At 43.9% G+C, this 12318-nt stretch overlaps 1 protein-coding gene across 1 annotated transcript in view; it reads left to right on the forward strand.

Moving 5' to 3' along the window:
* The window catches only part of LOC126519857 (cholesterol 7-desaturase nvd-like), a 79470-nt gene extending 67414 nt beyond the window's left edge, over positions 1-12056 (forward strand). Inside the window, exon 6 of the mRNA XM_072285719.1 lies at positions 11884-12056. Coding sequence (XP_072141820.1) covers positions 11884-12039 — 156 coding nt within the window. The 3' untranslated portion in view covers positions 12040-12056. The remainder of the gene's footprint in view (positions 1-11883) is intronic.
* Positions 12057-12318: the final 262 nt, after the last annotated feature.

Raw genomic sequence — 12318 nt, forward strand, 5'->3', positions numbered from 1 at the left:
CCGCGTAGTCCCAAAATCTCACATACACAGTCGGCCGTGAAGCTTGCAAGCTATAGGGTGTCTCAACCTACTCCGACCACGGTAAAGAGGAGAAGTAGAAAGATGTTGGTTTAAACTGGTCGCTTCTCCGGAAATGTGACGAGACATGTGGTACCTCAATCTTGTGCTGCCTTGAAGGCGGAGACGAGGAGAACTGATATGCTGCTCTTTCTTGTACACATACGTATACATACGCGAAAGCGATTGCTCACGGGCGAATTATAACACAGCGACACCGATGTTTCTAAGGCAAGGATCAATAATAATTACATCAATAAGGTGCATCATGCGCTTGCTTTAACCACAAATGGGGCGCATGCATCTTAGCTGGCATGCCTCTGCTGCATGATTAGGAAATTTCTACAGCCCATTTCGTAAATCTCACATGAATAAAACTTTCCTTGATTGATTATTCATAGATGCCTTTAGGTGATCGCGATGGGTTGCACGAAGTAGAATGATTTCCAAACGCTTCTGTCCGCGTAGTCCCAAAATCTCACATACACAGTCGGCCGTGAAGCTTGCAAGCTATAGGGTGTCTCAACCTACTCCGACCACGGTAAAGAGGAGAAGTAGAAAGATGTTGGTTTAAACTGGTCGCTTCTCCGGAAATGCGACGAGACATGTGGTACCTCAATCTTGTGCTGCCTTGAAGGCGTTGATGAGGAGAACTGATATGCTGCCCTTTCTTATACACATACGTATACATACGCGAAAGCGATTGCTCACGGGCGAATTATAACACAGCGACACCGATGTTTCTAAGGCAAGGATCAATAATAATTACATCAATAAGGTGCATCATGCGCTTGCTTTAACCACAAATGGGGCGCATGCATCTTAGCTGGCATGCCTCTGCTGCATGATTAGGAAATTTCTACAGCCCATTTCGTAAATCTCACATGAATAAAACTTTCCTTGATTGATTATTCATAGATGCCTTTAGGTGATCGCGATGGGTTGCACGAAGTAGAATGATTTCCAAACGCTTCTGTCCGCGTAGTCCCAAAATATCACATACACAGTCGGCCGTGAAGCTTGCAAGCTATAGGGTGTCTCAACCTACTCCGACCACGGTAAAGAGGAGAAGTAGAAAGATGTTGGTTTAAACTGGTCGCTTCTCCGGAAATGTGACGAGACATGTGGTACCTCAATCTTGTGCTGCCTTGAAGGCGGAGACGAGGAGAACTGATATGCTGCTCTTTCTTGTACACATACGTATACATACGCGAAAGCGATTGCTCACGGGCGAATTATAACACAGCGACACCGATGTTTCTAAGGCAAGGATCAATAATAATTACATCAATAAGGTGCATCATGCGCTTGCTTTAACCACAAATGGGGCGCATGCATCTTAGCTGGCATGCCTCTGCTGCATGATTAGGAAATTTCTACAGCCCATTTCGTAAATCTCACATGAATAAAACTTTCCTTGATTGATTATTCATAGATGCCTTTAGGTGATCGCGATGGGTTGCACGAAGTAGAATGATTTCCAAACGCTTCTGTCCGCGTAGTCCCAAAATATCACATACACAGTCGGCCGTGAAGCTTGCAAGCTATAGGGTGTCTCAACCTACTCCGACCACGGTAAAGAGGAGAAGTAGAAAGATGTTGGTTTAAACTGGTCGCTTCTCCGGAAATGTGACGAGACATGTGGTACCTCAATCTTGTGCTGCCTTGAAGGCGGAGACGAGGAGAACTGATATGCTGCTCTTTCTTGTACACATACGTATACATACGCCAAAACGTTTGCTCATAGTCGAATCAGAACACTGCGACACCGGATTTTCTAAGGGACGGACCACCTAACTCTATTGAGAGCTCAAAATGAGGACAGGAACAGAGGACGTTGGTATAAAAAAAATTCAAAACGAATTCCTTCAGGGCAGCTATATGCTTCTGTTAGTGGTCGTGGGGGCTCATTCACGCCAACGTTCTTGTGCAGAGTACAAGGTTGCGGATTCGACCACCAGAGCCACCGATTGCATCCTGACGATGTATTGATGAAAAAAAATGACTCGCCTCCTGTCCCTATGAAAGCAGATCTCCAGTGATCCTGTGGAAATCCGTGACTACAATTGCTGAAGGAAATATTCTTTATGAACGGCAAATCAATGTATGTCCCATGACACGAAAAATCCAGTGTTCCCATGCAATGGTAACTAAACCAATCTGACACGCTTGTTTGACATGCTGACGAAACGTGACGATGGCATCATCTCAAATATCGCGCGATGACATCACGTTAAGCGTCAGGTTTCGTGATAACGGCATCGGTTCGTTACGATATCACCCAAATACTTAATCTTTGACGTCATATTTTTCATTTAAGTGCAGCAAATAAAATGAAATTTGGTGTAGCGCTTGCCGAGAAAAACGATTTCTCCTTTCCCATGCATTCAAATTGGAGCCCCTTAGCTAAACCTTCCTATTAACGTGCTTAGCTAAGCACGTCAAATGTGTCGTGATGACGTGATCGCACCAAAGGTCGCGTTGTGAAATCATCACGTAAAATGTTTTGTTGCGTGATAACGGCATCGTCTCGTGACGATATCGTCTGTTGAGGTATTCTGAGGACGTCAGTACACCAAACGTGACATCACGCGATGGCATCTGAAGACATCCTGTGATGCTTTTTGGAGAAAAGAAGACATCCTGCGCTGCCCGTTTCTTTGCAATGTCTCCTGAATATGTCCACTTTGTCGTGTGAGCAAAGGTCGTGCAGGCATACACTAAAAATCTCGGCAACCATGAAGCTAACAACTTCGCCGTAAAATAAACTGGCAGAGTCAATTGTCTTTGTCGTCTACGAAATGTGAACCATACGCTATTTATTCTTGGTTATAGTGTTTATATATATATATGAGACAATGTACTTAAGAGGAAGCTTTCACTCGGTTGCTCCTATCTAAATACACGTAAAAGGAGAATTTGCATTTAAAATGTGCAGCCTCTTGCGTTTTAAAGAAAAAAACCTAAATTATAGTGACTGTTTCTTTCGTTTTCTTAATTTAGATTGTGAATTTTTTATTGATATTGGTGAAAATCTATTATTTTCACAAAACGAAGCTATCAAGTTTACAACTCTGTAACTCATCAAGGAAAGCTTATAGTACAATTCTGTGAAAAACTTGTTAAACTACATCCAAAGCGGACCAAATTGATATGTTACACTTCAATCTCAAAAAAATTATGACATGGCAACGCAGCTTTTAGAGAACACTTGTAAACAACGTAAAAAATTCACGTAAGATGTAAAATGACATACAGAATTTGGGCTCTTTCAATTATCTAATGGAGGCTGTTCGCACAACGACGATATCTGCTCTTGATGCAGAGCTATGAATTTTTAAACTTCGTGTTTTATTTTTTAAGCTTCAAAATTTTTGGAAATTTTTCTAACTAGAAATCGAAATTTCGCTTCCAACAGTCACTAAAATTTAACTTTTTCTTTTAAATGCAACAAATTTCATCAAAATCAGTACAGGGGTTATCTCAGAAAAAAGTATTTGCCTTGTACATATATTTTAATAGGCCGCGTCGGAGTTGCGACCGAGATAAAGCTTCCTCATAATGGAAAGATGACTTTGAAAGTTAACTGAGATATATCGGTACATAACCTGTGACTACAGTAGCCCACACGCAGTGGCACATACCCCATGCAGCTCTGTGGTACATAAATTGAGTGCTACGTTGGCGGCATTCGGCTAAGGAAACAGAGATATGTGCTGCACAATCAGCGGGATCGGCCCACTTAAATGACGAGTACCCCAATTTCCTATTTAGCACATAGAAAATAGATTATCCTGCTTCTAATGATGATGATGACACACTGAATTTACTGGCATCCCATTCGAAATGGGCCAGTGCCAAATTGTCGCCCAGACTGCTTGATTTTTTCGCGTTCTTTGCTTGATGGATGGATGCATGTTACGACCATTCCCTTTGGAACCGGGCGGTGGGTTGCCCCACAAACCTCTTGATATTATACTTCCTAATGTCCCACCAAGGTTAAAAAAAAGAAAAAACAAACGCAACACTATGAACCCCCCAACCAAAGTTTTCTGAACCCCTAAATCGAATTTTACCTTTGTGCGTCTCCTCTTTTTTTGTCGTTTCCCTAGTTTTCTTCCACCAATCCTCCAATCGCTTCTTACTACTCCTTATTGAGGACATATTTCCTTTTCCCCTGCTCTCGCTGAACCCAAGGGATTCAAGCAGGCCAGTGGTACCTAAATTGACCATTGGGCAGATGTCTTCACATTCTAATAAAACATACTCCATCTTTTCCCCAGCTTTAGCGCAGCAGGCACATGCTTCTTCCTTCGTATATAGGTACGTGTTCTAAGGCATCCTGATCTCGCTTCGAAAAGTAATAAGCTTCCCTTGGTTATCATAAATTGGTTCTTTAATAATTTCGTTTTCCCCTCTTAAATAGTTTCTCATGAGTGGTTTATCATCATTGCCGCCACACATGAGATTATTTCAGCCGCGCTGACTTTCCACTTGACGTTCTTTCTTGCTGTGTTGCCCACCCAACAGGCCGCATGCTTGCTGGTAAGCTTCCTAATTCTTTTCCCCCACTGCTAATCAATGCTTTTCCTGTACATATACCTGAACACTATACCAGCCCATTTACTTTGTTCCATATTGCTCAGTCTTCTTCATAAACTATTTTACTGTGAGCTTCCCTCACTTCAAAACTAGTCCCCTTTTTACCCTGCACTACTTCATTTGTAGTCTATCCGTGAGCACCCAATGCGAGGCAACCCACTGACCTTTAATTCCAATAGAGTCCTGCGTGTACCCAAGATTTAAAGCAAACAATCACATTTGCAAAACTAAGTACTGGAACCTTTGCAGGTTTCCACATACCCCGGAGCACCTCGTATATATTGTATCCCCATAGGGTTCTGTGCTTGATTATGGCTGCGTTTCTCTTCCCTTTTACTCTTATTGTTTTTTCCTGTGTTTCCGTGTATGTGTCGCCCTCGTTGATCCCATATACCAAGGTATTTATATTCTTTTAGCCAAGGTATTTACTGGCCCTGTATTGGCAGAGCCATTGAATAACATAACGCCTGATTTTCAAACCTAAATTCTTGCCTTCCTGTCCGCAGATATTAGCCAGACGTGGCAAATTATCCTCCTTATTAGCTAGCAATACAATGCAATACCTTAGACTTCTGTCAAGCAAAGGACCAGGCAGGATTCCGTAAAGGCTACTCAACCTTAGAGAAATGTGCGGAATATAACCAACCCTTATATATAGCTTTCATTGATTACAAGAAAGCGTTTGATTCTGTCGAAACCTCAGCAGTCATGGAGGCATTGCGGAATCAGGGTGTAGACGAGCCGTATGTAAAAATACTGAAAGATATCTATAGCGGCTCCATAGCGACCGTAGTCCTCCATAAAGAAAGCAACAAAATCCCAATAAAGAAAGGCGTCAGGCAGGGAGATACGATCTCTCCAATGCTATTCACAGCCTGTTTGCAGGAGGTATTCAGAGGCCTGGATTGGGAAGAATCGGGGATAAATGTTAATGGAGAATACCTCAGTAACTTGCGATTCGCTGATGATATTGCCTTGCTTAGTCACTTAGGAGACCAATTGCAATGCATGCTCACTGACCTGCAGAGGCAAAGCAGAAGAGTGGGTCTAAAAATTAATCTGCAGAAAACTGAAGTAATGTTTAACAGTCTCGGAAGAGAGCAGGAATTTACAGTAGGTAGCGAGGCACTGGAAGCGGTAAGGGGATACATCTACTTAGGGCAGGTAGTGACGGCGGATCCGGATCATGAGACGGAAATAATCAGAACGATAAGAATGGGCTGGGGTGCGTTTGGAAGGCATTCTCAGATCATGAACAGCAGGTTGCCATTATCCCTCAAGAGAAAAGTGTATAATAGCTGTGTCTTACCAGTACTCACCTACGGGGCAGAAACGTGGAGGCTTACGAAAAGGGTTCTACTCAAATTGAGGACGACGCAACGAGCTATGGAAAGAAGAATGATAGGTGTAACGTTAAGGGTTAAGAAAAGAGCAGATTGGACGAGGGAACAAACGCGAGTTAATGACATCTTAGTTGACATCAAGAAAAAGAAATGGGCATGGGCAGGACATGTAATGAGGAGGGAAGATAAACGATGGTCATTAAGGGTTACGGACTGGATTCCAAGGGAAGGGAAGCGTAGCAGGGGGCGGCAGAAAGTTAGGTGGGCGGATGAGATTGAGAAGTTTGCAGGGACGGCATGGCCACAATTAGTACAAGACCGGGGTAGTTGGAGAAGTATGGGAGAGGCCTTTGCCCTGCAGTGGGCGTAACCAGGCTGCTGCTGCTGCTGCTGCTGCTGCTGCTGCTGCTGCTGCTGATGATGATGATGATGATGATGATGATGATGATGATGATGATGCAATCCGCATAAAATAAATCTGGAAGTTGCTGCTCAGTTACTGTACCCGGCTGTTTGCATGAGAGATTAAACCCGCTATTGCCTCGTTCTAGCGCACTATCCATCCTCACCGTGTACATTATAAACAGCGATGGGCAAAAAGGGCACGCCTGCCTCAGTCCCTTGTCAGTATAAACTTTATCCTCGCTCCTCATCCCTTCCCATTGAACGCAAACGGTATTTTCTAGGTAAATCCCTCTCAATACCTGTAGAAAATCGTCAACTAAGCCTTCCCCTTCTGGAATATTCCACAAAATTTTGCGGTCTACGTTTTCATAGGCTCCTGTATTGTCTAAAAAGTCAACATATAACGGTCTGCTTTCTATTTTTGATATTTCAATACACTGAGTAGGGAAAAAGCAGTTGTTATCCCAATGCCTTCCAATTCTGAAGCCATTCTGAAGTTCTCCCGAAATGCCATTATTCTCTGCCCACGCTTGCTGCTTTAATTTCACTGCCTGCATTTCTTGACTGTATATTATCGATGTAATGGTGAATGGTCTATACGAGTGAATTCTATCTTTGTCCCCCTTACCTTTATAAGTGAAGTTAATTCTACTTTGTCTCCAACTATCTGGTATTCGTCTATCTTTTAATGTTTTTCCAATGTTTTCACCAGAGCCTAATTACTTTTCAGCCCTACTTCATTAAGCAGCCTAACGGGAACCTCGTCTAGCCCTGAGGCTCTGCACTTAAGAATTTTCTCTTCAACTTTCTTCCAGTTGAAAATAGTCAACACCAGACCATTTTCACCTGGTTCTCTTTCATTCTCTTTTTTCCTGCAAATACAACCTTGTGATGGACTTAGAAAGTTTCGGCTGTTATTTTCCGGATGTAATTTAATGCCACCACCATTCCAGTTTGCTTCCATCTTCGTTTAGGATATGTTGTTGTGTTGTTGTTGACTTCCTGCCTAATAATTTTATGTGGTTACAAAGTATTCTAGATGCAGCCTTCTTTTTCTCACGTATTTTTACAACCAACCTTGACTTTCGCCTTTTATCATTGCTTGCATCAGTATTTGAACCATAGACTTCTTTTCCCTGTGTATTTGCCGTTTACTGGCTATTAACGCTGCAGCAACTGCGCCTTCTTTGCTTGCCTGTGCTCTTGGGGTGCTTTCTGTCATTCGGCGATTAATTCTCGTATCTCTCTGTTCCACCAGAATTTCGGTTTCATTTTTTTCTTTTCCAAAGAACAAGTTGTTTCACTTTCCGTATTTCTGTCGTTATTACACTTAGAAGCTCACTATATTCCCTCTCTTTACTTGGCCCTTTGCCAAATTATTCCTCGACTCTCGTTGTTATATTTGCTATTTGTTCAGCGTTCAAATTCGGCCTGTCCATTTTGCCCTCCTTGCTCTATTTCCCAAATACATCACCCAATTTCAAGATGATGCGTTTATGGTCACTCCCTATGCTGCTATACCCTTCCTCATCAATGACCGTTTCTGTCAACTTTTCATGAATTCCTTCTTTCATCAGACAGTAATCAATGGTTGATTGCCGGTTTCCCACGTGATCTGCCCTTCACCCTTCGGCCCTGTAGTCATGATAACGAGGGTATGTTGCTCACAAAGGCCTGGCATTGACTTCCCGTTGTTGTCGATATAGCCATCTAAATCTTTTATGTGGGCATTCAAGTCACCTACCAGGATAATTTCAGCATCATTCCCGAAACCCTTAAAATCAGTACTTATGCATTCCACTAACTCTTTATTCTTCTATGTCCAATTATTTCCGGTCCACAAATTCATAACGCGCAGCCTAGTTTTTTTCCCACTCGTTGTACCTGATAACCAAAAATGCTCTTGGCATTTTGACTTTACTCTTTTCCATTTGGCTCCCTGATGGATGAGCATTCCGAATCTCCCCCCTTTCTTTCGGACTTAGCAGGGAAGTGTGCTCTGTTGCACACTTCCCAAACATATTTCTTAATCACTGGCGGCTCTTCCGAGTCTCTAAGGTGCGTTTCTGTAACCACATACACCCCTATTTGTTCTCTATTTCGGTGCTCATCAATCTCTGCGCACTTTTCTTTTCTTCTGCCGCCCGGCATGTTGATGTAGCCTATTCTATGGCGAGCTCTCTTTCTTGTTTTGCTTTTTCTGTTATTGACGGCGACGCTATCCTCACTACTGCCTACTCCGGCCTCCTGAGCGCCCGTGGTCCCGCTAAAGAAGCAACAGCACGGCCAGCAAATCGCCAGCCCACTTCTCGTGCAAGCCTGTAATTGAAGTGGATCTCGTCTCGCTTAAAACCACCACACCCTCTCACTTCCCTGTTTACTTCGACAACTTCGAAGCGTTTCTCTCGGCTCATTTTCCATATCCCGTCATTAGCCGCCACTACGGCTGTTTGTACGAGACTGTCACGTACAGGCACTTCCGGCACCCTGCACACCACGATCTGCACCTGAGGGGACAGAACAGATCGTGCCATCTATCGGTCCATTCTGTAAGTAAGACATCGAGATCCACCATCGCGCGTTCGCCAAGCGGAGAAGCCGGGTGGATGGATGAATGGATGGATAAGTGGATGGATGGATGGATGGATGGATGGATGGATGGATGGATGGATGGATGGATGGATGGATGGATGGAGGGAGGGATGGATGGGTGGATGGATGGATGGATGGATGGATGGATGGATGGATGGATGGATGGATGGATGGATGGATGGATGGATGGATGGATCTATGGATTGATGAATGGATGGATGGATGAATATATGGATGAATGGATGGATTGATGGATGGATGGATGGAGCTAATGAGCGCCCCCTTGGGAACGACCCGGTGGGTTGCGCGACCAAGCTCTTGATGTTTTACTGCTGTTGTGATCGGCCGATCAGGCCGCCACACCTCTCGGCCACGACTCACACGATTATGGGGAACGGGCTGACGGCCTCGTCAAAATGTTTCTCGACGGTGATGCTTTATGACCAGAGGTTTGAGCAATTACCCATGATACGGCTGTCGCCTGTCAGCTGCACAAATTGCCGCGTCCCAGCTGGAGACGCGGTCAGTGCAATGAAACGCCCGTGACCTATCAGCCGCATAATGAGGCATTCCCAAGCTGGAGACGCGCTCCGTGCCATGACCAGCCGTCACCTGTCAGAATACGATCGGAGTCAGCGTATGTTCCCCTCCTTTCCTTCTGTGTGTGCCCATTACGTGCGTGCGTTTCCGATCAAGTTCCGCTTTCAAGAAAAGGGCAACCTACCTCCCGATTGGTGGGACCTGATGTCATCGGTCTCCTGACACCGGATTAGGGTAAGTGACTGAAAAATGGTGCTGCAAGGCATAAAAAGAACAACTGGTGGCGGGACGATCGGTGACTACCACTTCTTCAACATTTCTGTAGTTCCTTGCATTAAATATGCACGTGTTTGTCAAACGTCCTGCATATAGGACCCAGCTTCACGTTCACTTACCCGTCAACGAGGAAAGAGGATCCCACGTCGTCGGAGCCCAAGTCGCAACACTGTCTAATATCCTCCCAAGGTTAAAAAAGAAAAAGAAGAAAAAAGAAGACACGATGAATTCCAATAACCAAATTTTCTGACCCCCTGTTGTGGACGTTGTTTTTCTTTTCCCTACTTTTCGTTCACCAATCTTCCATTCACCTGTTACTTAGCCAATCGTAAAATATGCGCGCCGTGCCGAGAAGATTAACGTTAATGAACACGAGCTCGTCGAGCGTGCTGAAGCAGTTTTTCGACTACTCGCCGACTTGTATAACACTGAATATTGACAAAGTTACTCTCGTTACTGATTGGCTGACGTGAGCTGTAGATTTCCAACTGCAGTTTACAGGGCAAGAAGGCATTCTTTATTTGTGGCCTGCCCTATTTTCGTCAGCAGCCAACGCGGCAGTATTCCTCTTGCATGGTCCATACCCTCTAACGTGCTAATTCTCAGAAAGCCGTACGACCTGGCAGCGTTAACAGTTCGGCACGTATGCAGCGTTCAAATAAGTCAGGCGTGACCACAACAGTTGTGTCTTCCCGACGCAAGTCACGTCGTTGCGGTTCATGTTGCAAGCCGGCAAAACAGGCGTGTAGGGGGAAGCCTGGTGGGTTTAGCAAGTAACACAACCACGTAAAATACTAATCACGTAAAAGGTGGTCTCAGCCAAGGCACATAGGTTTGTTTAGTCCTGGGTGTTCGATTTGGTGTGCTCACGCCGACATAGCGAGCCGTATTGAATGTGCTCGACAAAGGCGGCAGTAGGCCCCAAGCCCCCAAGTATTGTGTTTGGACACAATGCGAATGCATATGACAGTGTTGAGTACACTATCCTGCTAGACGCAATACAACGTTACGGGTTCACGGGACACATAACGCATTTGTTTGGGGAATTTATGAAAGCAAGGTATGTTTACGGCTGTCAAAACGGCATTAGAACGTCCAAATATAAGCGGGCTGCAGGAGGAGGAGCAAAAGTTATGTCCCATGTTGTAATCAATGTTTTCATGACCTTTGTGCTGGTACATACATGGGCTCACGTTTATCTCTACGCAGATTACATTGGATTCTTTCCGTTCCTGACCGATATGTATTCCCTATATGAAATTCTACACTGTTCACTTGAGTCATCGCTAGATGGACTTGATATCTCTTTAGTTAATAAATCTGACCTACTTTCCTTTAAATTGCATGATATTATTCCCATTTCCCGCAAACATCCTACAAACGTAATTTACAAGCAATCTCTAAAATATTTTGGGAGCGATCTATAATGAAAAAGCTCAATCGGCACTCTAACCTCGAACATGTACCCATGAAAGCACTGTGTGCTGTAACTGTGTTTCGCAAAGTTAGCAACAGAGCTGCGAAATGTATGCTCCAGTGATATTAGTTTCTGGTTCGATTCTCTTTACTGGGTGCAAGGTTAATCCCCTTACTATATTAAAAAAAAGAGTTGTGAAATACCAGGAGAATTGTTAATTTGGTGCCAAATTAGATGTTTCAGGAAGTAGCGCGTACACATTGCTCACTGTACACATGCTCACCGTATACACATACTCACTGTACCCATTTCTTTCACATTGTCTGCGCGTATTCAGATACGATTGAAATAGGACTTTCTTGGTGAATCGAATGTATTTTCTTGAGGTTCAATTTTCCCGAATACGCGCCGCGCAGTTTCTTTTTTGAGAACATCCCTATAGATATACGTAGCCTTGTACAGAATTATTGGTCATCGTTGTAGCTCTGCGTAGGTTGCCATCAACATTGTCGACGTCTGCCATTCCATGACGCTCACTATCCCTGTGCTTATTTCGATCCATCTTGGAGAAGACACTGCGAGATTTACTGAACATTACCATTTACTGAATATATCGTGCAGATTTTATTTTTAATTACTCCTTATTTGCAGGTGGGCTATTTAATTTGTGTACCGGGTCCAGGAGGATTACAACGCAATGAAATGACCGACTCGCTTGCCAAAGCTTCCCTGGATCGTTCCATAGTTTTGGCTTTGCCTGGTGACGTAGTTTGTACCTGCATCGTGATGCACAAGAGTGTACCTTAATCAAGCGTATATGAAAATAAAAACACTACAATTGAATTCTGAATTCCAGCGTCTGCGATTCCCTTGCGATCTCAAATGGTGTGCTGCCGAGTCAACATGAAGTTGCCTTTACAATATTGCGAGGCCGTATTCTGCAGTCAGTATTCCTTTGAAGAAAACGGGCCTGACGCAGTCGCCTTTTTGTCAGTTGCGTACTAAAATGGAGAGAAACGACCATTTCTTTCTGTACTGTGGAATTTCAGTACAAAGAAAATATGCATCCTAAGGCTCTGTTTCTTC

This window comes from Dermacentor andersoni, unplaced genomic scaffold (genome assembly GCF_023375885.2).
Source record: "Dermacentor andersoni unplaced genomic scaffold, qqDerAnde1_hic_scaffold ctg00000039.1, whole genome shotgun sequence".
NCBI classification, from domain to species: Eukaryota; Metazoa; Arthropoda; class Arachnida; order Ixodida; family Ixodidae; genus Dermacentor; species Dermacentor andersoni.